This window comes from Gouania willdenowi, chromosome 19 (genome assembly GCF_900634775.1).
Source record: "Gouania willdenowi chromosome 19, fGouWil2.1, whole genome shotgun sequence".
In the NCBI taxonomy this organism is placed as follows: Eukaryota; Metazoa; Chordata; class Actinopteri; order Blenniiformes; family Gobiesocidae; genus Gouania; species Gouania willdenowi.
The window spans coordinates 173,747-200,953 of record NC_041062.1 but is presented as its reverse complement, the minus strand read 5'-3'; the positions used below and the strand labels follow the sequence as shown (position 1 = coordinate 200,953).

The window sequence follows — 27,207 nt, the reverse complement described above, 5'->3', positions numbered from 1 at the left end:
AGCTGTTGGCAAATAAGTAATTACATCATATTCTGGACAAACAAGCGAGAGATCATTTCCTTGGAGTAGAAACGATAAAAGATCAGATGTTGGTGACCAGGGAGGAGCTCGGCTGAACAACTGGACACTTTGCGTTTATCATTCTCCTGGTTTTGGATTTTTAATTTTTTGAAGTAATCTTGATTGTTGCAGTCATGTCAGAGGAAAAGGAGCTTTCATATAAAGAGTCCATCGTAAAAGCACGAGACCATATGTTACGCTTCCCTCTGGTTCCTGTCAAAGGTGTTCCTCTCATGAACCTGATCGCCAACGTGTTTGACTCCATCTCAGCATTCAGACCTGATCCTTCAGACATCCTGGTTGCCACCTACCCAAAAGCAGGTAATCAATCAGTGCTTCTGATAACCAGCAGCTCTCCTTGAGTTGCTAATGAACTTCACTCTTATTCTCTACTTTATTACTAAAATACATGATAGAATAACACCTGATTCAAATTGTGATACTTGTTTGTTGTCAGGGACAACTTGGACTCAGGAAATACTTGATCTGCTCCTTCACAACGGCAATGCTGAAGCATGCAAACGGGCTCCCACACCAGTTCGTAGCCCCTTCCTGGAGATTGTTCCCCCACCCCCCATCCCTTCAGGTTGGTGTTCAAGCCCCTCTCTAGTTGTTCGTGGTACATTTACCGTAACCAGGAGTGAGTGGTTTTAAGGATGATGGAGATGATCAGCTTTAATCTCTAAGTGGAAATAGTGAAATCATTTTACAGTAATCTTCCTGTTTTGTGATCATAATGTAACAAAGGATAAAATGCTGGAACTATGGATTATCATGGCCAATTTCCTCAATCAATTATATTTCAATTAATAAGGTTTTAAATCGATTAATCCCAATTCAATTGATTCAGTATTGATCTTTCAGATTGATTTGGATTTTAATAAAATGCTTCCAAACTTCTGACTTAAGCTGGGGCCATGTTTTCAGTGGATTGAAGGCATTGAACAGGAGCAGTACTGTACTTTGGTAACATCAGACTATCTATAGAGACAATTAATATTAAAGAATTAATAATAATTGATTTCAGCACCTATGAATTTATTTTGGAAAATTTCAATGAAATCAATTCAAAATCAATTACACCGTTTTTTTTACTCAGCTCTATTTTTAACTGAAATGCATTAACTTGAGACCAGACCTCTCCATTGTTGATATATCTTCATTTCTCCATTTTTCTTTGGCTCAAGTTCATTCATTCATTCATTCATTCATTCATTTTTTACGAGATGTTTCTCAAGTTTAAAAGCATCATCATAAATAAATAGGACTACATAAAATTTAAGGGTAAAACTATAATGATAAGTGTGATGGCTGTTTAGTGTGACTCTACATCTACGGGTAGTTGTCGGTTTTATTCATTCCAGGTCTTGAACTTCTGGAAAAAACAGATCCTCCACGAATAATAAAGACACATTTGCCTGTTCAGCTGGTTCCGGCTGGATTTTGGGAGGAAAAATGCAAGGTGAGACGGATTTAATGACGTGAAGTAAAACTGGGAAATGTATTGTATTTTATTCAATGATTCTTTATTGTTTATTCATGTCTCATGGTGATACACAAATAGAACAAAATTCCATTCTCGAGTAAGAAACTAAATGTAATGGATAAACAGTCTGTTTGTCTTTCTGATGATAAGGTCAATGATTGATTTTACAATGTGCGTCTAAAGGGGCAAAAGTTTACATTACAATTACATCAATATTGGTTCAATGTGTACAAAAAGTTCCATTATGCAAAGAAAAGTTGCACATGTGATTTTATTCTGCTTTCAAAATTATTACCTGCAAAGAAATCCTAATAAATTAAAAAATTGTTTTACTAGAAACTTTGTTGTGATGTGTATAGTACAGTAAGAACAAACCATCAGCATGGATTAGAGTTAAACCAGCTTTTCTAAACACAAAGGTGAGGCAGTTACTTTCTTTTAAATTCATATTTTCTGTAAATTGTAATTTTTGATCAGATTTATCCCCTTTTTCCACCTTTTGTATTTAGTTGAGTATCAACATTATGTCATCATAGTTTGCACCATTTTTTTTAATTTTGTCAATACAGAAGGTAATCAACCAAAAGTAGATCTTTGTCAATGTTTTTTATGCTAAAGTTAGATTCATTTTTTAAAGGCTTTGTTCGACAATAATATTGGTTGAAATAATAACTTTTGTCCTCTGAAATATAAGTTAATATTGGATATTCCTGTCCTTGCTATGTTCCTAAATAATGAAGCTGTTTGTGTTGGTCCTGATCCTGAAGGTGATTTATTGTGCACGCAATGCCAAAGACAACCTGGTGAGCTACTACTTCTTTGATCTGATGAATCAGACCCAACCTGAACCAGGGCCCTTTGACGGCTACATCCACAAGTTCATGCAAGGAAAGTGTGAGTAAAGAGTCAAGTTAGGAGGTCACATGATCACAAATGTGTGATTGGAGGCTGCAACAAATCAAAACAATAAAATCATGTATTATGTCAATCAGTTACTACTTTACTGATTAGATAGAAAAGTTAGGTCTGAACTCTACTTTATTAATTATATACACAAAAGTGCTGAACAAATAGTTAAGTCACAATGAAGCACAGAAAAAGAACAACATCCAATAGAATACTGTAATGGTTATTTAAGGGAAACTTAATAGACTATTGTCTGTAAACATTAGTCGTAGGAATCAGAATTGGCTGCAAATATAATAAAAAGCACTTTTTATTGCATACGCTTGTGGAGGTCGACATGTTTGACTCAAAGAAGAGCATTATTCACATAATTCCAAATGGTTTTATCAAGTTAAAGACATCTGATTATTCCAGTTGTTGTGTAGACATTTTAAGATAAACCAATATTGGCATCAAAATGTCTCCTTAGTGCAACATCAAAGTCCGTCTAACCTACTGTGCCTGGTCTTCTTAGGAATAACGTCATGGATGACGCGTCACTAACGACTAAAACGTTGGCTTTAAATTCAATATCACTGTAAAGTAAAGAAAGTAAGAAAAAAGTAGAAATATTTACGCCAAACCCTGATTGGCTGGACTCTCCAAAATGGTGATGTCCACATCTACAGGTACATCTAAGAAAAATCTATATAAAATATCATGAAAAAGTTTAATATTTTTAGTCACTCATTTCAGAAAGTCTAACCCAAATATGATTTAGGCTCATGACACATAGAGTGAAATATTTAAAACCTTTATTTCTTCAAATTTTCATGATTATGGTTTAGAAATAATGAAAAACCAAAATTCAGTGTCTCGGAAAATGACAATATTACATATATATATTTTAAACAAAAATGTAAGACATCTGAAAAGTATGTTTATTTCTATGCTCTCAATACTTGGTTGGACCTCCTTTAGAGTGAATGACTGTGTCAAAGGGGCGTGGCATGGAGGTGATCAACCTGTGGTTCAGGCCTAATGGAAGCCCAGGGAGCTTTGATAACATGCTTCAGGTCATGTTGGGTTTGGTGTTTCTCACCTTCATCTGAACAATAGATTCTCATATCAATCAGTAACAGCTTTAACAGTGTTTAAAATATCATTTTCATTATTCTTAGATAATATTCTCATATTTCGACACACTGAATTTTGGGTTTTCATTATCTGTAAACCATAATCATAAAAATGTCAAGAAATAAAGGCTTGAAATATTTCACTCATGAGCCCATATCATACAGTATATGGGTTTGACTTTCTGACCAAAAATATTATGATATTGTAATTTTTTAGATGTAAAGGGACATTTGGTGTATTTGAAGGATACAAATTAAAAGATATTTCTTACACATATAAAGTTTTACTATCCAGCTGCATTCATGACACGTATTTTAGAATTTGTGTCCTTGCATACAAAGATATGTTGCTTTTATTATCAAACAACTACAGTGTTTGTTCCTTGCTCTCCACAGTGGCCTGGGGTTCCTGGTATGATCATGTCAAAGATTACTGGGCAGCACGAGAAAAGAAAAACATCCTTTTTATCTTCTATGAGGATATGAAAGAGGTAAAGAGCACTTTTTCAGCTTTGGATTAAACCTGACGTAGATACTAACGTAGATATTAACGTAGATACTAACGTAGATACAAACGTAGATACTAACTTAGATATTAACGTAGATATTAACGTAGATACCAACGTAGATACTAACTTAGATACTAACTTAGATACTAACGTAGATACTAACGTAGATACTAACGTAGATACTAACTTAGATACTAACGTAGATACTAACTTAGATACTAACTTAGATACCAACGTAGATACTAACTTAGATACTAACTTAGATACCAACGTAGATACTAACGTAGATACTAACTTAGATACTAACGTAGATACCAACGTCGATACTAACGTAGATACTAACGTAGATACTAACTTAGATACTAACTTAGATACCAACGTAGATACTAACGTAGATACTAACGTAGATACTAACTTAGATACTAACGTAGATACTAACTTAGATACTAACTTAGATACCAACGTAGATACTAACTTAGATACTAACTTAGATACCAACGTAGATACTAACGTAGATACTAACTTAGATACTAACGTAGATACCAACGTCGATACTAACGTAGCTACCAACGTAGATACTAACGTAGATACCAACGTAGATACTAACGTAGATACTAACTTAGATACTAACGTAGATATTAACGTAGATACCAACGTAGATACTAACTTAGATACTAACGTAGATACTAACGTAGATACTAACGTAGATACTAACGTAGATATTAACGTAGATACCAACGTAGATACTAACTTAGATACTAACGTAGATACTAACGTAGATACTAACGTAGATACAAACGTAGATACTAACTTAGATATTAACGTAGATATTAACGTAGATACCAACGTAGATACTAACTTAGATACTAACTTAGATACTAACGTAGATACTAACGTAGATACTAACGTAGATACTAACGTAGATACTAACTTAGATACTAACTTAGATACCAACGTAGATACTAACTTAGATACTAACTTAGATACTAACTTAGATACCAACGTAGATACTAACTTAGATACTAACTTAGATACCAACGTAGATACTAACGTAGATACCAACGTCGATACTAACGTAGCTACCAACGTAGATACTAACGTAGATACCAACGTAGATACTAACGTAGATACTAACTTAGATACTAACGTAGGTACTAACGTAGATACTAACGTAGATACTAACGTAGATACTAACGTAGATACCAACGTCGATACTAACGTAGCTACCAACGTAGATACTAACGTAGATACCAACGTAGATACTAACGTAGATACTAACTTAGATACTAACGTAGGTACTAACGTAGATACTAACGTAGATACTAACGTAGCTACCAACGTAGATACCAACGTAGATACCAACGTAGATACCAACGTAGATACTAACGTAGATACCAACGTAGATACCAACATAGATACTAACTTAGATACTAACGTAGGTACTAGCGTAGATACTAACGTAGATACTAACTTAGGTACTAACGTAGGTACTAACTTAGATACTAACGTAGATACTAACGTAGATACTAACGTAGATACTAACGTAGATACCAACGTAGATACCAACGTAGATACCAACGTAGATACTAACGTAGATACCAACGTAGATACCAACGTAGATACTAACTTTGATACTAATGTAGATACTAACGTAGATACTAACGTAGATACCAACGTAGATACCAACGTAGATACCAACGTAGATACTAACGTAGATACCAACGTAGATACCAACGTAGATCCTAACGTAGATACCAACGTAGATACTAACGTAGATACCAACGTAGATACTAACGTAGATACCAACGTAGATACTAACTTAGATGCGAACGTAGATACTAACGTAGATACTAACTTAGATACGAACGTAGATACTAACGTAGATACTAACGTAGATACTAACGTAGATACCATCGTAGATACTAACTTAGATACTAACGTAGATACTAACTTAGATACAAACTTAGATACCAACGTAGATACTAACGTAGATACTAACTTAGATACTAACATAGATACTAACTTAGATACTAACGTAGATACCAACGTAGATACTAACGTAGATACCAACGTAGATACCAACGTAGATACTAACGTAGATACTAACGTAGATACTAACGTAGATACCAACGTAGATACTAACGTAGATACTAACTTTGATACTAATGTAGATACTAACGTAGATACTAACTTAGATACCAACGTAGATACCAACGTAGATACCAACGTAGATACTAACGTAGATACCAACGTAGTGACTAACGTAGATACCAATGTAGATACTAACGTAGATACCAACGTAGATACTAACGTAGATACTAACTTAGATACTAACATAGGTACGAACGTAGATACTAACGTAGATACTAATGTAGATACCAACGTAGATACTAACGTAGATACTAACTTAGATACCAACATAGATATGAACGTAGATACCAACGTAGATACTAACGTAGATACCAAAGTAGATACTAACGTAGATACTAATGTAGATACCAACGTAGATACTAACTTACATACTAACGTAGATACTAACTTAGATACTAACTTAGATACTAACGTAGATACCAACATAGATACTAACGTAGATACTAACTTAGATACTAACGTAGATACTAACGTAGATACTAACTTAGATACTAACGTAGATACTAACGTAGATACTAACTTAGATACTAACGTAGATACTAACTTAGATACTAACGTAGATACTAACGTAGATACTAACGTAGATACTAAAGTAGATACCAACGTAGATACTAACGTAGATACCAACGTAGATACTAACGTAGATACTAACGTAGATACTAACTTAGATACTAACGTAGATACTAACTTAGATACTAACGTAGATACTAACTTAGATACTAACGTAGATACTAACTTAGATACTAACGTAGATACTAACGTAGTAGATACCAACGTAGATACTAACGTAGATACCAACGTAGATACTAACGTAGATACTAACGTAGATACTAACTTAGATACTAACGTAGATACTAACGTAGATACTAACGTAGATACCAACGTAGATACCAACGTAGATACTAACGTAGGTACTAACGTAGATACTAACGTAGATACTAACTTAGATACTAACTTAGATACCAACGTAGATACTAACGTAGATACTAACGTAGATACCAACGTAGATACCAACGTAGATACTAACGTAGATACTAACGTAGATACCAACGTAGATACCAACGTAGATACCAACGTAGATACTAACGTAGATACTAACGTAGGTACTAACGTAGATACTGTCTTGTTGTATTGTCAGAATCCTCGACGAGAGGTGGAGCGCATCATGAGATACCTGAACATGTCACTCTCTGATGAAGTCATTAACCGCATCGTGGACCTCACGTCCTTCAAAAACATGAAGGAGAACCCGATGTCCAACTACTCCTGCGTCCCAATGCCTGTTTTTGATGAGACCATCTCTCCCTTCATGAGAAAAGGTGCCTCAGCAAAAACAATATTTTATAAACAATCTCAACTATTACTTTGAAAGCAAACTTATAATCTGATTACATGAGCCTCGTGTGTGAAGCATAAATGATTAATATCTGAAATGATGACAATGGAAGCTATAATGCAGTCACATTTAATAATTTACAATGCTGCCCTCTAGAGGTTTGTGTGATATTGCCTTTATCTTATGACCAGAACATATAAACTGTTTTTTAAATACAGATAAACAACACATTTCCTAACAATTAAAAATAGATAAAACATTAACATGATCATAAATGAAGACTTGTTTTGTATGTTATGTGTCTATTTTAATAATATATATTATATATCATTAATTAATTCAGTAACGTTTGTCCAAAACAGCCTCACTCGTCAAATAAATTTAAATGTATTTCTTTCGAAGCTTGAAAATCGATCTTGTAAATGAAATGATGTTTTTTTATTCATTGATTTATTTATGCCTGTCCTGTGTTATTTTCTCATGTACAGGTGAAGTTGGCGATTGGAGGAACCATTTCACACCAGAACAAGCTGCAATGTTCGATAAGGATTATGAAAAGAAAATGAAAAATTCAGGAATACCATTCAGGCCTATGCTCTGATTATTTTAAGGATTTCTGAGATTAGGATAAATAACTGCTAAAGAAATATTATTCAATTCTCAGAGAGAAAAAAAATCCTTTCATGGACATAAAAGCAAAATAAACCAAATAATGAGGCACATTATTATTGCACCCAATGGTTTGTCCATGAGAGAAATAAAACTAGAATAATTTAATAGTAAATGCTACATAATACAAGAACAGGAAGTTTTAATCATCACTTTTATTGCAGCTTATCACGTAAACAATATATAAGACCAAAAGTGTTGTGACTGAGTGGACATGCCCATTTACTGCCACGAGACCTCCGACATTGATATTAATAATAATTATTATAATTATTACAATTATTATTAGACTGCAGGCAGCTGGAGGCTATTGTTTTTCTGTCCATATGAATTCATTTTGAGACACGAGTGACACAGACTAGAATAAAGTATCAATCATATGAAAGTTGACACAAAAACACAACAGCTGAGAATATCCAAGGATAACAAAAAAAATCACTTTTAATACATACTGTATTTCTTAGAATAAAATCTTAAATATGTTTAATAGTTTATCAGCAGGGACACATCCCTTGGTTTTATTTCATTCTCCTTCTCAATATAGGTCCTATTTTTGTGTGGATTTTTTTTCTTCAAGATGTTTTATTGTTTTTTTAATGTTTTCCAATATTTCCTCTTCTCTCTTCTATTGGCTCACAGTGACTTCCTTCATTGGATGTGAACATTCTCTCTTCTCCAGCCCTCTATTTAATTTCTGTACCATCTGAAGAGAGAGAAAAGACAAATCAAAGAGGGTTTCTTTGCACATGCTGTCATTAAAAAAGCAGAAGCTTCGCTAGCATTTACTAATATGATCTTCACGAACAACGCATTAAAAAAATGAATAGATTTGAAATGCAGCTGCAGTGTCAGCAAAATTATTCTGCCTCAAATCTCTAATGTTAGTGTATCTTTCTTTTATGAGGATGCATGTTTTAATTTTACATTACTGTTCATGTGTCAGTTTTCTGATTTTGACCCATGCTCCTTTCATTTCTGAAGCAAAAGAAAAACAATTTCAATAAAACAGAAAAGATTCCAAAGCAGAGAATCAAAGCCAAAAATAAATGTGCAAGCCAAGTATAAATGAAGAAGGAGTGGTGCTGTTCATGCTTAAATGTAGTTACAATATATTTGGTGCTGACATATTAATGTGCCATGAATCAAATGTAACTCATTTTAATTTAGGGAAGCTGGGTGCTGAAAAACATACATTTTGATGGTTTACATCTGCTGCAGAACGACTTACATGATGAAAAGAATTCACATAATAAAGAGCAGAGCTGAGATACAGATAATGCACACTTTAAGCAACACTCTGAGATCTCCTCACACTACGACCACATTAGCCAGAGGCTAAAATAAACACATAACCTTAGAACATCACGGACTAGAAATCTGCATTGGAGCAGCGATGTACTGTAGGTGGGCAAAAATACACAAACATTCATACAAAACCTTTTCACACACAAGTAAAATACCTTGTTTTAGTTACAGGCGCTGATTGAATTTAGCCTGAAAATCAACAAAAAGGGTTATGGTGAGTTAATGATGAAGGGAAAGGAGAGACAGTGGAAGAAAACAGGATGAAGATTAAATTAATAAAGCGTATATGGAATAATAAATACAGCTGATGAAATGAATGTTAAGGGGATTTGTTAAAATATGACATGACATGAAAAAACACCAATAGTCTCTTCCAAAATTAGTAAAATCCATGTAATTATTTGTTATCTTTACAATATTATTTTTTTTAGATATAAAGGTTGGAGAAAAAACTCAGATACTTACACTCAACATAGTTGCGAGCAACGAACTTCAACACCTCATCAATGGCAATGACAGGGAAGGAAAGCTTCAGGACCATGAGCCACTGCTCCACAGACAGATGGGTCAGTTTGAAGATCATCTGGTGGCCAAAGAGCAAATGTCAGTGAAGATGAATCACAATCAGGAAATCTACTTTGTTGCAAACCACAACTTCTTTAATCAACGTTAGCCGGTATTTGTGACTCACGGGCAGAGGGTCAACATAGATGATCATGAAGTGAAGGGACATGGACAGAGTCATGGCAGAGAGCAGCCAGAAGTTGCTCCATGGTGGCATACGCAGCAATGACTGATTCTCAGACAAGCTTGAAAACATAAAAAGTACTGTGTCAGGAAACAAATACCATTGCACTTTACCCAGCATTCTCATGAGATTAATGATGAGATTATATTTGAAGAAGTACCTGTTGAGAGCGTTGCACATCTCGATGGTGACCAGGACGGACAGGGCCATGGTCATGGGAGAAGCAGCCTCAAAGATCTCACAGTCAAGTCCAGCAAAGTCCTCGTTCTCATCACAGCACTGCATGAAATGGGACTGCACAGACCAGAAGAGAGAGTCAGAACCATTGAGTTTCAGGAAAAGCATCAGGAAACAAACACGATGATTACCAGCTGGTAATAGGTGACTCCAGGACCAGTAGAGTCGTAAAGGAACCACCATGCAGCACCACCAACAGTGGCAGCACCGACATATCCTGTTTGGAAAGGACAACAGAGGTAAAGACGGAATTAGTTCCTGTTTAACAGTAAATAAATATAAATCAATGCCTGTAGTTGAACTTACTAGAGTTTAGATTCTTGGTCCGAGGCTTCATTTTTAACTTTTTTTTTTTTTTTTTAAATCTCTTACATTAATATTATTTATTAATTAACACAAAAACACTTCTATATTGTTATGGTATCATTTCTAAAGTGATTTCTGTTAGTAGTGGACAGGATATTAACAGCGTTGTGTTGTGTTTAGTTGTTCAGCGTTCACATTCACTGATGATTATTTGCTGATTTTGCTCATTTCTCACTTGCTGCTGGAGCTCAGAGCGTGGCGCGCCCTATCTAACCTCTAGTACTTACCACCAATAGCCATGTATCTGAAGAACAGCCAGCCAGAGATCAGGGGCTCCTTGGGTGATCGTGGAGGTTTGCCCATGATGTCCAGATCAGGGGGGTTGAATCCAAGAGCAGTGGCGGGCAGACCATCAGTCACAAGGTTGACCCACAGCAACTGAACGGGGATCAGAGCCTCGGGCAGACCAAGAGCAGCAGTCAGGAAAATACTACAAGGAAGAGGAAACACATGGGAAGAAAAAGGAAAAGCCAAGGTTAGAAAAAGAAGCAACATATGGTATTTACTGTCAAATGTGTGTTACACAGGCTGCTCACCAGACGACCTCACCGACGTTGGAGGAGATAAGGTAGCGGATGAACTGCTTCATGTTGTTGTAGATAGCTCTACCCTCCTCAACAGCAGACACAATGGAAGAGAAGTTGTCGTCAGCCAGGACCATCTCAGAGGCAGACTTGGCAACGGCAGTGCCAGAGCCCATGGCGATGCCGATCTCGGCCTTCTTCAGGGCGGGGGCATCGTTCACACCATCACCAGTCTGGGTTCACAAAGACAATGTGCTGCTTAGTAACAAGGACTGCAAATAAAAGCCCACAGTTGTGTTTGAGTTGTGCCACGTGCTGCTGCACTCTCACCATAGCTGTAATGTCATCGAAGCCTTGCAGAAACTCAACAATCTTGGACTTGTGGGCTGGCTCCACACGGGCAAAGCAGCATGCCCTGCGCACAGCCTCAGGCTGTTCGTGTGAGGGTAGATCGTCAAACTCGCGTCCAGTGTAGGCCTTTCCGGTAACATCCTCATCCTCAGAGAAGATGCCAATCCGGCGGCAGATAGCAATAGCAGTACCCTTGTTATCACCTGACAATGGGAAAGGTAGAGGTTTGTGGTTAAGGAAGCAGAAGTCTCTGGTTTGTTTAACATTGAGTGATTTCGAAAACGCAATTACATTTTTTAAACTCACTGCGCTGTAAAACACACAACCTCGTGTCTATTACTAACCAGTGATCATGATGACACGGATTCCAGCAGCTCTGCAGAGTTCAATGGAGACAGTGACCTCCTTACGAGGAGGATCCAACATTCCCACACAGCCAACAAATGTCAGGTCAGTCTGTAAAGAGGAACAAGCAGATTTTAGTTCAACTGTTCACATGAATCTTTGACAACTTCTGTGTTTACCTCATAATCAGCAAACTTGGTGGAGTCCTCAAGGTTCATCTCCTCCTTTTTCAGTGGGTTGTCACAAGTAGCCAGGGCCAGGCAACGCAGGGTGTCACGCCCAGTGCCCCAGTCTCTGATAACAGACATGATCTTCTCCTTGATGGCATTGGTCAGGGGAACACGTGTGGTGCCAACACGCACGTATGTGCACCTTTCAATCACACCCTCTGGGGCACCCTGTGAATAAGGCACGGTTACTCTTTCCTCTTCATCTAAATGCAACATTATCAATGTAAAGGTCTTCAAAGAATAAAGTATGAAGTAGCTAAAGAGAACCCACCTTCACAAACATCTTGGCGCCACCGTCACCCTTTGTGGGAGTGCAGTACACGGACATGGACTTCCTGTCACGAGAGAACTCCAGTGTGAAGTTCTTCTTCATGAGCTGCTTGATCACCTGTTGGAGACCAGAGAGAGTGTTTCTAAGTGTACTATTTCTCACACATTGAAAAAGCAGACAGAAAGAGTGAACCTACACTACAGCATGCGTTGGATCTCTCGATCTTGGACAGGTTCTTCACGTTGGAGTTGAACACGTTCATCTTCTCAACCAAGCAACACAGGGCGGTCTCAGTAGCCTCACCAACCTTCTCATAGATCTTCTTGGACTGAAAGACGTAGGGGGTAATGTAATTTGGTGAGTTGTTCACACGCTTTCAAGGGATCAAATATAGCAAACAACCTCAGGGTATTACCTCGTTGTAGTCCAGAGAGGAGTCGTTGCACAGGGCACAGATGGTGGACAGCTCAACAAGGCCATCATATGCGCTGCAGTTGGTCTTGGAACCTCCCTGAGAACTAAAGGAAAGAACCTATTAAGGGTTGTTTTGGCATAGATTGGTAATAACCGATGCTTTATATCTGTAAAAAGCAACTTACACTTCGCCCTCTGGGGTGTATTTGGAGCCAGAGATATCAAAGGCATCAAGGTCAACATGGTCGCCCTCGACAGACTTAACAATAAACATCTGAGAAGAACAAAACCAAAATCAACATGTAAATGGTTACTGTGTGGAAATAGTTATGTTTGAATCTGTTAACAACATTTATAAGCCTGTCACCAACCTTGGTGACACACATCTGGTTGGTGGTTAGTGTGCCAGTTTTATCGGAGCAGATGACGGAGGTGCAGCCCAGGGTTTCCACAGAGGGCAGGCTTCTGACAATGGCGTTTTTCTTGGCCATACGGCGAGTACCAAGAGCCAGGCAGGTGGTGATGACGGCGGGCAGACCTGAACAAATCAGTATTAGTGTGATAAAAGCAGTGAAGGAAAGAACATCCAGGTCAGCGCCTCACCCTCAGGGATGGCAGCCACAGCCAGGGCAACGGCAATCTTGAAATAGTAGACAGCACCACGGATCCAGGAGCCTCCGTGGACGGGGTCGTTAAAGTGGCCAATGTTGATGGCCCACACAGCAACACAGATCAGGGAGATAACCTTGGACAGCTGCTCGCCAAACTCGTCCAGCTTGGCCTGCAGAGGGGTCTTCTCCTGCTCAGTGGCAGCCATCTGGTCACGGATCTTGCCAATCTCAGTGCCGACTCCAGTAGCCACAGCCACTCCGATGGCTTTGCCAGCAGCGATGTTGGTGCCCTGCGAATAAGAGAGAACAGGAAAATTGTGAAGTGGAACAGAAACATGTCTTCTGGTGAAGATATAAAAACTCACAGAGAAAAGCATGTTCTTCTTGTCCTGGTTGACGGCTCTGGGGTCAGGAACAGCCTCATTGTGCTTGATCACACTCACAGACTCACCTTAGGGAGGAATATTATAAAAAAAATATTATTTCAAACTCTGAGAGGAAAAGGGAACAAAAGCAATATTTGACTTTCCCTTTTCTTTTTTAAACTTGCCAGTAAGGATGGACTGGTCAACACGAAGGGTGGTGGACTTGATGGAAACAATTCTGATGTCAGCGGGGACTTTGTCACCAACTGTGAGCAGGACATGTGAAACATTAATATTTCCCAAAATGAACTATTGTGCTTTTGATAATCGTAGTTTGTATTTTAATAGTTAGGAAAAACTACTCGTTAATCCAATTTGTAACTGATGAGAACCATCAGCATCATCTGGCTATAATCCAGGATCTAACAATGGATTTCACAAAAGTGCCAAGCTGAGACTGACACATATTTAGTCCAGTGAAGTGAAGCACATGCTGGCGATGGCTGGAGAGTGAGTGAGTGATGGCACGGAGCGAACGAGAAGATATTTATACTTGTGTTTTGTGTTTTCATACAGTCAGCATGTTTTCATTGCAGGGCTCACTCATGCTGCCTTAAAATAACACGAGGAGTTGACAGCATGTGCACAAGCACAAATATGTATCTGTTATTATAAATGAATTTTATCTAACAGATATTAGTGGCATGAGAAGAATACAATTGTAACATAACTTACCAGACACTTCCACAATGTCTCCAGGGACAATTTCTCTGGCCTTGATCATCTGCACACTCTTTCTGTCAGAACGGTAAACCTTGCCCATCTCAGGCTCGTACTCTTTGAGAGCCTCAATGGCATCTTCAGCATTACGCTCCTGTTGAACACACATTCACAACAGGACATGTTACCAGAAGAAGGTCTAAAAAACAAAAACAACAAGTACTTGTAAAAAGGTGGGCACAGCATTGATGAGTCTCAGCGTGCCAGTTGCTCAAATGTAATCTATACTCATTTTGTCCTTGATGTAGCACGAGCACTGTCCTCCAAGAGGCTTTGAGTCATTATGAACTGTAATAACACCGTGATACACAAGTAACTGATGACACATGAGTAGGTCACATCTGTTATCTGATGTACGCTCTTTCAACTTAAGGCACTTGAATAGTTGAAGTTAGATGTAAGTTGTGTTTATTAATGAAAACTCTGGTTTATTCTACTGTTGAGTAACCATTATGTTTACCATCATTACAGCTAGACTGACCAGGGTGCACAGATTAATAAACAACATTAGTTTACTCGTCATGAAATACAGTTTTATGAGAAAAAAAGAAGTAATGTGACATGGTTTGACTATTTAGATGAAGACAAATGTCCTTGACAGACTAATAGCGCTGCCAGTTAGTAATTGGAATTGATACCCACATTGCAAAATACTTTGGATCTGTTCTTCTACAACATGACACTTTTGTTTGCTAAGTTTCCATTTACCTATGATTGAGTAATGTTGTTTATATTGAGTTTGCTCAACTCAGAAACTATTTTTAAGCCTTAATTGTTGTAGAAAAATAAAATAAATAAATAAATAAAAAGTCAAGGGTGAAAACATGGCGGTAAACAGACACTGTTTACTAACTGGTTCCCCAAACTGACCTGCCACACGCCAACAACGGCATTAGCGATGAGGATAAGAAGGATGACGAAGGGTTCCACGAAAGCAGTGACGGTCTCCTCGCCTTCCTCAAACCAGGCAAGCACCTGAGGACAGAATAGTAAAAAGGGAGTTAAAGTAGTAGAGACAGCTTGTACACATCTCTCATCGTATGCATTGTCTGTGTAAATATTGTAAGACTTGTATAAACTCCTGATAAAACGTCAACGATATAAAGAAGTCCAAACATAAGTTTAGTTCATTAACAATGTGCTTAATTTTTCATGCTAATCTGTTGAGTAATTTACATAGACTTGTATCAAATCATGTTAATCAGATATGTCATATGCTGCTTTTGTAATCTGTATTATGCAATTGTTATTATTTTGATTGCTGTGGCCTATGGCCTCTTCCTTCTTCTAACATCAAACCTCTTGCTGCAGAGGCCCTTCGTTCCTTCCTTCAAGCCTGACCTTTCCCGAAGGATTCAGTTTCTCTCCTCGGCTTGGGGCTTTCTTAAAATAAACCCTTACCCCCACAGCCCCCTTTTACTTTCCTGACCCCATCTCTCACTTGGTTCTTAATATTCGCCTTCTAAGGCCACAGTGACAGCTGCTCGAAGGGGTAAAAATTGGGGATAGGAATTAATACACCTCCTACAAGCCTTAGAAATGTGCATCCCTCCTCTCAAGTTGTCGCCCTCGAAAATACATAAGAGGGTGGAGGAACTTGAAGGGGATGAAAGGTTGTCTTGACAAAGTGCCTATGGAGTAATGACCTCGTGTTAAGTAGACTGATGGTGGTATTGAAATAAAATTGTGTTGAATGAATAATCAGAGGAATAGAAATGTGTTTGCTATTTCCATGCAACAAATAATTTACTACCAAGCTAAACTGATTTCTTTAAGATAAATTAAAAGAGACTAGATTGAGTTCCTCATAAAGGTTCCAAACAAAGTGTTTTGTTTTGTGTGTAATGATCCATTGTATCACATCAATTAGAAATACTAGTGTCACAATTTGAGAAAATTTCCCATCATGACAAAAAAAGAGCAACAAAAAATCAACTCTGCTTACGAAAGAGATGCAGGCGGCCAGCAGCAGAATCCTGACGAGCAAGTCCTCGAACTGCTCGATGATCAGCTCCCAGATGCTCTTACCTACAAACAACCAATGTTACAATGAACCTTTAATACCAGTGATGACAATTAAGCTCCTGGTTTGAAACATTTGATTGTTGAAGTGAAGTTGACTCCCAATCAATCTGAAAGATTGACTAGTGATGTTGGGGTAAAGTGTGATGTCATCATGGGCACCAGCATCAACGTGATGATTGTCATGCTTCCAGCGTTATATCAGGTGTTTGTATTTTTCTGTATTCATTTACATGATTTGTAAATGTTGCATGAGCACTTACCCTCCTCAGCGGGCAGTTCTGGAGTCAAGAATCAGAGAGAAACCGATTGAAGAGACACAAGAAAAGATGCAGGTTAAAAAAAGAGCAAATAATTCCAACAGAAAAACCAATGTAATCATTTAAAAACCCTAATTCCTCGTTATTGTCTATAGCTTCAGACTAGTGGATCATTACTTTAAAATAAACCATACAGCACACCTTAGTATCGATTAAAAAATTGAGGCTGAATTCAGGTTGACATGTATCATTTCTATAAAAGCCAAAAACTGAATCTAAATTAAAGACTGTTGAACCTGTCAACAAGATCTTGTTTTATTGTTTGTATTCTGCTATTCCTCTTGCTATTGATTAGCAATCATCATACTTATCATTTAACTATAAGCTATCTGAGGACTTTCCCATTTCACTTAGCCTAAAATTATCCATCTCCACTGTTAATGCCCAGCCCATATATCACCCAGGAAGCTTCTTGAGCCATCACCTGTCTCTCTCGCTCTCCAGCCATCTTCTTTAGCTATCTTTAAATAGCCTCTCAAAGCCCTCAAAGTCTCTGCTTCTCAGTGTCTCTGCATTTCTACCAGCTGTTGCAACTCCTCTCTGAAAAAGCATCCCATGCAAAGTCTCAGCGTGGCCTAGCCCAATAAGTATCCCTGGAAACTGCACAGTTGTCAGCTCTGAGGGAAGCACCTCCAAAAGTAATCTCAGCACAACTTCCTGTACTTTAAAAACATTTTCAATGCAAACCTTGATATGTTTGATTTCACTAATCAATGCTTAGGTCTTGGCCTCCCACCCATACCCGATGCCCACACTCTCACCATTGAAGCCATGCTTTTCCAGGTTCTTCTTGAACTGGTCTGGACTGAGGCCGGTGTTCTCATTCACGCCGAAGTAAGCCAGGCACTCTGCCGGTGACTTTGTGTGTGCGTTCTCCATCCTTTCTGGATAGACAAGGGACTGGCCGAATAACCGTGCCTATCCGCGCTCTTTGACTTCTTGGTTATTCTCTGCAGCTTTCACCCTTGATCCACCACCCTCACCTAGAAGTGTGGCACCCTCCAATTCAGGAGTGCTGGACTGACAGAAAGAGCGAATAAGCTCATACATGCTCAGGGTTTTATACCCCCTAAGGACATAGGATTGGTGGACATGTCACAGACACACGCCTCCAAATTCTATCATGGAGCAAATTAGTGTGGGGGTTCGAGGGAGGGACTTAAGGTGGAGCAATGGGGAGGTAAGATGATGGGCTCCGTGACATGGTTTGTGTTTGAAAAGGAGGTACCACGCAAGAGAAGGTGGTGCTGAGACAGGAGGGGACCGGGGGTGGGATGAAGGAGGCGGGTGGGGGTGGTGGGGCTCACAGCATGGATAAAAATGAGATCTGTTTTTGGAATATGCATGGTCAGTGGAATAAGACGAAGGTGAGATAGTGAGACAGGAGAACATCCAAAGGGTTGAGGGGGTGGGGGTGTTGCACCATGAGTGACGGCTCAACTGGTTTCTGCTGAGGAAGGTTGCCTTGCCAGAACACAGAGTGAGTGAATGAGACACCCAAGGAGGGTGATGGGGGACAAATAATTTCGTACAAGAATTAGCTGGTATTTTTACATGCTGAATGTGAGTGTGACACGTTGCCACATTGACACGAGAAGTTCTCCACCACCAAGAACCAAAGATCAAGTCAGGGATGAGATCATTTTTACAGCTAAGCTAACATCACCCTCTCTTCAAACACGATGACAATCAAACAGACGTCAGGTTGTGAATCTTCATTACAAAAAAACAAATAAATGCTTGAGTAATAAGGAAAGTGAGTGTGTAGAGGAGGAGGAATGGTCACAAGAGGAGCAGAACGCCAAGATTGTCAAACGATCACAGCAGGAAGGAGAAGTTACAGATCCAGAAGGATCACATTTTATTTCTCTTTTTTTAATGAGGAAGAGATGGCAGCGACATAAGTTTGACAGGTGATCCTTCCACAAGGTGATCAACGCGACACAATGGCCTCTTGTGGTCAACCACGATCATTGAATGTGTATTTTTTAAAGAATAATTTACATAATATTACAGAGAAAAAAAACCTAGCATGTAGTTTTTGGGGGGAAATAAACACTTTGATATGTAGTTGATATAATGTTGTTATTGTCAGACGATGGTGAACACAGTGAACAGTTAAAGGTTCAATATAAAAGTGAGTGTTGATTTATTATCTGTTTAAAGAGCCGTAAAAAGACTGCTGGGAGAGTCTTTTAAACAGGAATTCAAGTTGCTTTTACTTTTGGTTGAGCTGACAGGTGCTCACACAGCAGCAGCAGTGGTCGCTGCTCACGCCGCCTGACAGCTGTAACATACCGTAGTTTCACTGCAGCGAGTATTTATGTACAGGGAAATGTTCTGTTTCAAAGCTGTTCGTAGAACATCATGTAATTATTTTTTTTAAATTGTCAAAAAAATCATTTTGAAACCATTTTGGTAAATGAAATAATGATGAATAATAGTTTCTGAACAATTATACATAGTTAACATACATACATTTTGCCTTGACATATAAAAGTCATGAGGAAATTATTTTTTATATAAAAACATGATTTTGCTCCTTTTTATTGAAATATGTGTTTTTTGTGCTATGTTTGAGTTTCTGGAGAAAACCCAAAAATTATGAAGGAGAAACATGCAAAGTCAGCACAAATAGACCTGGCCCCTGAGGATCAAACCCTCGACCTTTTAGCTGTGACCCCTTTACGACTGTGTGTATATGAACCCAGAGAAAACGTTCAACAACTGTTTCATCACTGGACAAATATTGGCACAACCTGTGTTTATCTGGAAGAAGAGAAACCACATCATTGTAACGTCACTTTTACACTGGAAATTCCATGATTTAATCACTTTGGAAAAAATGGAATAATTCTCATTTGTGCGATGATGATGAACTACTAATCATAGTAGTAGATTATTTCTATGTAAAATATAATTGAACTTGCTTTGTGTTACTGGACTTGTTTAAATCAGAGTTCTTAGATCCAGCTGTTTTGGTGCAGGAACAATTCAAACGTGCAGGACTGTGGCTTTTCAGGACCAGGAATAAAGAAAACTACTTTGTTGCAAAGCTGAACCTTTTGCACTGATGAAGGATCCATTTCAGTAAAAATCATTGTGTAAATGAAACTCAACAATATGTTCCCGTGCTTGTATCACATGATTGCAGTCATTTTTAATGATAAAACAGCAGGGGAAAAAACTCAAAATTCTTACAAAAACTTTAAAAAATTTTCCAATTATGAAATAATATTTCCCTTAATTCAATAGAAATTGGTCACAAAATCTAGGAAATTTAAAGTGAAGAACCTGTTGAGATTGATATCTGTCACTTATTGCTTATTGGATATTGTCGGTTTCTTACACACAGTTTTTTGTATTTTATTTATACGTAGAAGTGTAAACTAGGGAACAATAAAGTTGAAATTACTTGTTTCTCAAATAAAATCTGTGGCCCACCTGAGATCAAACTAAATGACTTTAACTCCCCTGTTTTAAGTTGTACTGAAAGCTTTTATTTTTGTTATTTTTTGGTTCTCCTGCTGTCAGCTGTCATCCAGCCGTGGTGGGCTGTGATTGGGGTTGGCCTGTCAGTGTCTCCCTCAGGTTGAAGCAATGACATTTAACTCAATATCCCAGAAGGATTAGGTTTCTCCTGACTCCGCCTCTGTCTGTGGCTGCAGTGTCAGTAACTTGGTAGTGTGTGTGTGTGTGTGTGTGAGGGGGGGGCTACTACAGTGTAAAACCTTCTCTGAGCTGCGACACTCCGCCCTTGTAGCTGAGGAATCACCATGTGCCTCTTATCCTGTTCCTGCTGTAAACTCTATATGAGTTCCCAGGGTTAAGCAGTGGTGCAGTTGATGTGCACGCACAAGCAAAGTGAGGAACAACACTTAAATACATGGAGCCATGACATCTTTTCTTTGAAGGTTATTCCCATTAACACTGAATTCCTTCATACTGGGAACTCTAATGTTGGACCCTGTCATCATATGTTGAAGTTTGGTATTTGTATGAGGCGCCGACTGTAAAGTTGCACACGCTAAAATAAACATTTAAAATAAACATTTAACAACAAACTTTGACCAGATTAACAGCAAGATTGTTTTATTGAGATTTAAATTTAACATTTAGATTTAGATTTAACATTCAAATTTAACATGACGATTATATTTTTGCAAGAGTGAAACACATCTCAAATTTCACAAATACTGCTGTAAATCTGGTCAAAAGTAACATAAGAAAATCACATACGTTTTTCAAAATCTAAATGTTAAATCTAAATTTAAATGTTCATAAAACCCTCTTGCTGTTAAAATACATTTAAAAAAATTACATACATTTTTTAAACATGGTTTGTTGTTAAATGTTGCAAAAACTTGCTGTTTATTTTAGCGTGTGCAACTTTACAATCGGCTCCACATATATTTGAACATGTTTTTTTCTGCAGATTAACGTGACACAAAGTGCATTAACACATTTCAGCTGTTACACACATGTATATTAGATTAGTGTAGAAAAGAGTGCTTTGGTGAACAACTTAAGAATTACAGACATAATTAGTACTATGCAATAAGGTTATAGATAAAGGAGCAGCGTTAGTGTTAGCTGCATTAGCTAACAGTAATAATAGAAGTGGCAGCTGAGTCTCTGAATACAGAATTCCTTGTGAGATATAAATAGAGCAGGTGACACTGGCACCACCACAGCTTTGCTGCTTTTCTTTTTTGTTGGCAGTGGCTGTTCGTACGGTTACCGTATCAATATACAGACATTCTGTTCGTACGGTTACCGTATCAATATACAGACGTTCTGTTCGTACGGTTACCGTATCAATATACAGACATTCTGTTCGTACGGTTACCGTATCAATATACAGACGTTCTGTTCGTACGGTTACCGTATCAATATACAGACATTCTGTCCGTACGGTTACCGTATCAATATACAGACATTCTGTTCGTACGGTTACCGTATCAATATACAGACGTTCTGTTCGTACGGTTACCGTATCAATATACAGACGTTCTGTTCGTACGGTTACCGTATCAATATACAGACATTCTGTCCGTACGGTTACCGTATCAATATACAGACATTCTGTTCGTACGGTTACCGTATCAATATACAGACGTTCTGTTCGTACGGTTACCGTATCAATATACAGACATTCTGTTCGTACGGTTACCGTATCAATATACAGACGTTCTGTTCGTACGGTTACCGTATCAATATACAGACATTCTGTCCGTACGGTTACCGTATCAATATACAGACATTCTGTTCGTACGGTTACCGTATCAATATACAGACGTTCTGTTCGTACGGTTACCGTATCAATATACAGACGTTCTGTCCGTACGGTTACCGTATCAATATATATCAATATACAGACATTCTGTCCGTACGGTTACCGTATCAATATACAGACATTCTGTTCGTACGGTTACCGTATCAATATACAGACGTTCTGTTCGTACGGTTACCGTATCAATATACAGACGTTCTGTTCGTACGGTTACCGTATCAATATATATCAATATACAGACGTTCTGTCCGTACGGTTACCGTTTCAATATACAGACATTCTGTTCGTACGGTTACCGTATCAATATACAGACGTTCTGTTCGTACGGTTACCGTATCAATATACAGACATTCTGTCCGTACGGTTACCGTATCAATATACAGACATTCTGTTCGTACGGTTACCGTATCAATATACAGACGTTCTGTCCGTACGGTTACCGTATCAATATACAGACGTTCTGTCCGTACGGTTACCGTATCAATATATATCAATATACAGACATTCTGTCCGTACGGTTACCGTATCAATATACAGACATTCTGTTCGTACGGTTACCGTATCAATATACAGACGTTCTGTTCGTACGGTTACCGTATCAATATACAGACGTTCTGTCCGTACGGTTACCGTATCAATATATATCAATATACAGACGTTCTGTCCGTACGGTTACCGTATCAATATATATCAATATACAGACGTTCTGTCCGTACGGTTACCGTATCAATATACAGACGTTCTGTCCGTACGGTTACCGTATCAATATACAGACGTTCTGTTCGTACGGTTACCGTATCAATATACAGACATTCTGTCCGTACGGTTACCGTATCAATATACAGACGTTCTGTTCGTACGGTTACCGTATCAATATACAGACGTTCTGTCGGTACGGTTACCGTATCAATATACAGACGTTCTGTCGGTACGGTTACCGTATCAATATACAGACATTCTATTCGTACGCAGCGCTATTTGGCCAGTTTAGGTCACGTGACTAAGACTAAACTTTACCCTAACCCTAAAAATTGTTGTGATATAGGGTTATAATCTAAATCTAACCCTAAGACGTTACGTATGTGTACTTTGGTAACCGTACCAATAGCACTGAGGGTTGTCTGTACGGCAACCGTACAAATAGACATTTTCTTTTATCTAGTGGGAGAAAGCAGGAACACACCGCTGCCCTGGGGCAGACTGACAACCATAGGCCCCTCCCACCACCACCACCACCACTCACACACTACATTCATACTAGACAATGTGGGTGAAGTGCCTTGCCCAAGGACACAATGACAGATACCACAGCAGTGACTGTCCCCCACTGTGACCCCTGGAACTCTCAGTGGTCTCCATCATCTACTGACCAGAACCAGACCTGCTGATCTTCACAGATTTAACCAGATCATCTAACCAGATCAGCCAATCACAGGCAAGGATGGACACATAATGGATCCACAGGGAATCGAGTGGAGAACGTTTTAGTTAAACCGGATCTACATTCATAAATGGTCAAATTGGTCATTTCAAAATAAAATACAGATTTGACTCACAGTTCACACTTATATCACATTTTTGAGAAATGTTCACTAAAAACTACAGTATGTTGTGGATCAAGGTTAAACTCATGATTAACATGTAATTAGAAACTGTAGTAAAATACAGAAAAACATCAGCACTCAGAGACTTTTCATTTACATTTTGGTGGAACAACATGGGATCTACAGTATATACAGTAATGATGATCTAATGCAGTGGTTTTAAAACTGGTTTGTGAATTTCATTTTTTTTTTTTTTCAATCATTCATGTCGTACAAAAAGTACGATTACATATGGAGATCAATAAAACCAACATATTGTATTTTACATGTCCAGTATAAGCTGGACATGATGCACTGCTGTAACAGTGTGATGACTGTCTCAATTACTATGAAATAATAAATAGTTTTTTTAAATAAATGTGACACATTTGTTTTATTTATGTTAATACATAAATGTTATATATTACAATATTAGGACACATACTCCTAAAACTCATTTCTACTACAAAGAACTGAAACATTTGAGTTGAAAAGTTTTAACAATAAATCATTCCTATAACATTTAGAAATTACAAATGACAGTAAAATGAGTTTAAATGATGTGAGGATTATTAATTAAAATATTTCTCTACTGTCCCTGGACCCAAAACCTTTGAGAACATCTGCTTTAAAGTTGACAATTCCTGCTTTCACTGGTTTGGTGAATATTATTACACTATTCATGTTATTAACATCCATTACATCTGTAATTTCACTCATTCTATTCATGTCATGTTTAATGTCTACAGATGTTTTCTAACCTCTGTTTTCATCACAACAATTAAGTCATCATTGTGTTCATCACCGTGGCTCATATAAATTATAATAATTATAATCTATTAAAAGAGTTACATTACTCAGCTTTTTATGGCTAAATACATTAATAACATGGAATCCTTTGTAGGGATTATAAATCAAACAGTTTAGTATTTCACAGCTGGATGAACGAGAGTATTTATGTTCTACTATATACTTTAAAAAAAAGTATAACATGTCTTCTAATCTATTTTGAGATGGTCACACTTATCTAACCAAGACTATTTTAGAGCTGATTGTTTCATTTGAGGAGCTCTGAAACTAATACATCCTATAAATGTATTTTATCATAACACGCAAGCTGTACATATTGATTATTTCTGCTATTTGTCCTATAGGTGATGAGTACAGTATAGTCTGCATTTATCTGTGAACAAGGTCACATTTCAGTCTTCAAGACTCACTGACCAGCACAGAATCTAGAAACATAATCCTACAGAGACGCTGCTGTTAGAATCTGAGACGACCAATGGTGACCCAATGTCCTCAGCATCATCTATTAATGTCCAGCAGATTGTACGCAATCATCAACACACATTTGTACATTTTTAACAAACAAGTAACATTTCTGTAGAGAAGTGTTCAACCTCTAAACTTAAACATATACAGTGTAGATATGTGGGCATATGTTTAGGGCGCTGATTGTAAAGTTCACTAAAGAAATAAACAGCAACTTTTGTAAAAATCAGCAAAATACGTTTAAAAAAAACTTACTTTTGACCAGATTTACAGCAATGTTTGTGAAAATTGTGATGTTTTTTTCTTGTAAAAGTATAAGGTCAATGTTAAATATAAATATAAAATCTAAATCTAAATGTTAAACCTAAATCTAAATGTTAAATGTGAGCTTCAATTTGGTATGTCTTGTTAATTTGCATTAGCTAAATATATTGTTTCATGACATTTAGATTTAACATTTACATTTAAAGTTTAGATTTAACATTTAGATTTTTATGTGAAAAAAAAAATACTACAAATTTCACAACTGTTGCTGTTTATTTTAGCATGCGCATGCTTTACAGTCGGAGCCCAATATTCCATTGTTCACCTTCTTTGACCTGTAAGTTTTATCATTAATATAACAATAATTTTAATGTGTGGTTTTTATCCAACAAACAGCATAATTCCAGATCAGAGTTCCCTTATTAAAGAAGGCAGAGTGGCGGACAGAGCGCCTTGAAGATGGCATTGATGACAGCAAGACGAATGAACACAAAAAGATCCTGAGAAATGCCTCAGAGGGAAACTAAATATAGAGAAATGACTGAACAGAGAGATACAGTTTTCTACACTTCCTGTGCATCACTACAATATAAATGATTGATTTACATCATAAATACTTCATAAAGGGAGACAAACTGATAATTTCCCTTTGGGGGAAATGAAAGTGCTGTGTTTTATTGGTGTGTGTGTGTGTGTTTATTATTTGTCTTTAAGTGAAGTAACGGATACAACAGCGCCTCCACGTGGATAAAAACAACACAACACTGTAAATGAAGACGTCTGAGTAATTTATAACTACATTGATTTAAAATGTTCTTGATATTTATTGCTATTGAAAATAAGCAGGTTGATTAAAAAGAGGTTTTTCTTTATGAAGGTCTTTTAACTCTTATTATCCTTGGCTGAGTTAAGTTCAGTTTGTTTCAGTCTAACAACAGTTTTTATCCCATTCAATGTTTAACATTCAAAAACAAATTTACTTTTTTTTTTTTTCCAGATCCACTAATAATAAAAGTTTGACCTGATGGTGGCGCTGCAGGAAAGGTCAAAGGTCATATCATCACCACAACCAATAGGGTTCATACTGTAGTGCTTATTAATGCTCAAGACTAGGATGAAAACTATTCAGTTTGTCCTGATGGTGGCGCTAGAGAACAGGTTATGTTTCATTATCATTATTATTATTTATAGATTCAACAAACAAAATGTCTGACATTAAAACTTGGTCAATGATTAACTGAATAGAACTTTATGGAGGTAAATATCCCTGAAATCAGATTGTTATTAATATTTGAGGATAATAAAAGAAAGCTCAAAGTATGAATAGTAAATTTTTCAGTTATTGATTTAACTTTTATTTGATCAGGTTGGTCACATTTAGAACAAATAGATACACATGTGATTTTTCAGCTGTGACTGATCCAGGAGCATCATTATTATTTATTATTTAAAGTATGACTTAGAATAAACCGCTAAATGTAAACAGTGCATAAAGCTTGTAGATGACTGAGGTGGTGGTTTCAGGTTATAACTGTGCTCATACATACTGTAGAAGTTACATAAAATGTATGATCATTTTATCCTTTTATGAACTGGGAGAAAATTCTCATGGAGATTTAAATCTTTTTCAAGGGACCTGAAATAGAAATTTCACTATGAATATGATATCTT

The 27,207-nt window shown here is 37.4% G+C and overlaps 2 protein-coding genes across 4 annotated transcripts; one reads left to right on the top strand and one right to left on the bottom strand.

The window, feature by feature from the left end:
* sult1st6 (sulfotransferase family 1, cytosolic sulfotransferase 6) lies at positions 1 to 9,298 on the top strand. Its single transcript, XM_028476522.1, has 7 exons — positions 1 to 381; positions 518 to 646; positions 1,425 to 1,522; positions 2,314 to 2,440; positions 3,964 to 4,058; positions 7,366 to 7,546; positions 8,052 to 9,298. The coding sequence occupies exons 1-7, from the start codon at positions 195 to 197 to the stop codon at positions 8,162 to 8,164; spliced, it is 930 nt and encodes a 309-aa protein (XP_028332323.1). The 5' UTR covers positions 1 to 194; the 3' UTR covers positions 8,165 to 9,298.
* On the bottom strand, positions 8,648 to 18,167 carry atp2a1l (ATPase sarcoplasmic/endoplasmic reticulum Ca2+ transporting 1, like). Of its 3 annotated transcripts, XR_003676255.1 has the most exons (25): positions 17,883 to 18,167; positions 17,065 to 17,082; positions 16,725 to 16,807; positions 15,650 to 15,754; positions 14,735 to 14,873; positions 14,185 to 14,265; positions 14,000 to 14,085; positions 13,627 to 13,924; positions 13,395 to 13,561; positions 13,209 to 13,297; positions 13,025 to 13,127; positions 12,806 to 12,937; positions 12,610 to 12,726; positions 12,288 to 12,506; positions 12,108 to 12,219; positions 11,743 to 11,966; positions 11,425 to 11,645; positions 11,116 to 11,318; positions 10,654 to 10,739; positions 10,446 to 10,579; positions 10,229 to 10,346; positions 10,003 to 10,120; positions 9,693 to 9,726; positions 9,162 to 9,207; positions 8,648 to 8,935 (listed from the first exon to the last, which is right to left on the bottom strand). XR_003676255.1 is itself a non-coding variant. In XM_028476521.1 (24 exons), exons 1-23 carry the CDS (start codon positions 17,998 to 18,000, stop codon positions 9,722 to 9,724), a joined length of 2,976 nt encoding a protein of 991 aa, XP_028332322.1. In that variant the 5' UTR covers positions 18,001 to 18,167; the 3' UTR covers positions 8,648 to 8,935; positions 9,693 to 9,721. The 3 variants fall into 3 exon arrangements, 2 of the variants coding, with proteins under 2 accessions (XP_028332322.1, XP_028332321.1); XM_028476521.1 differs by lacking the exon at positions 9,162 to 9,207; XM_028476520.1 differs by lacking the exons at positions 9,162 to 9,207; positions 9,693 to 9,726.
* Positions 18,168 to 27,207: the final 9,040 nt, after the last annotated feature.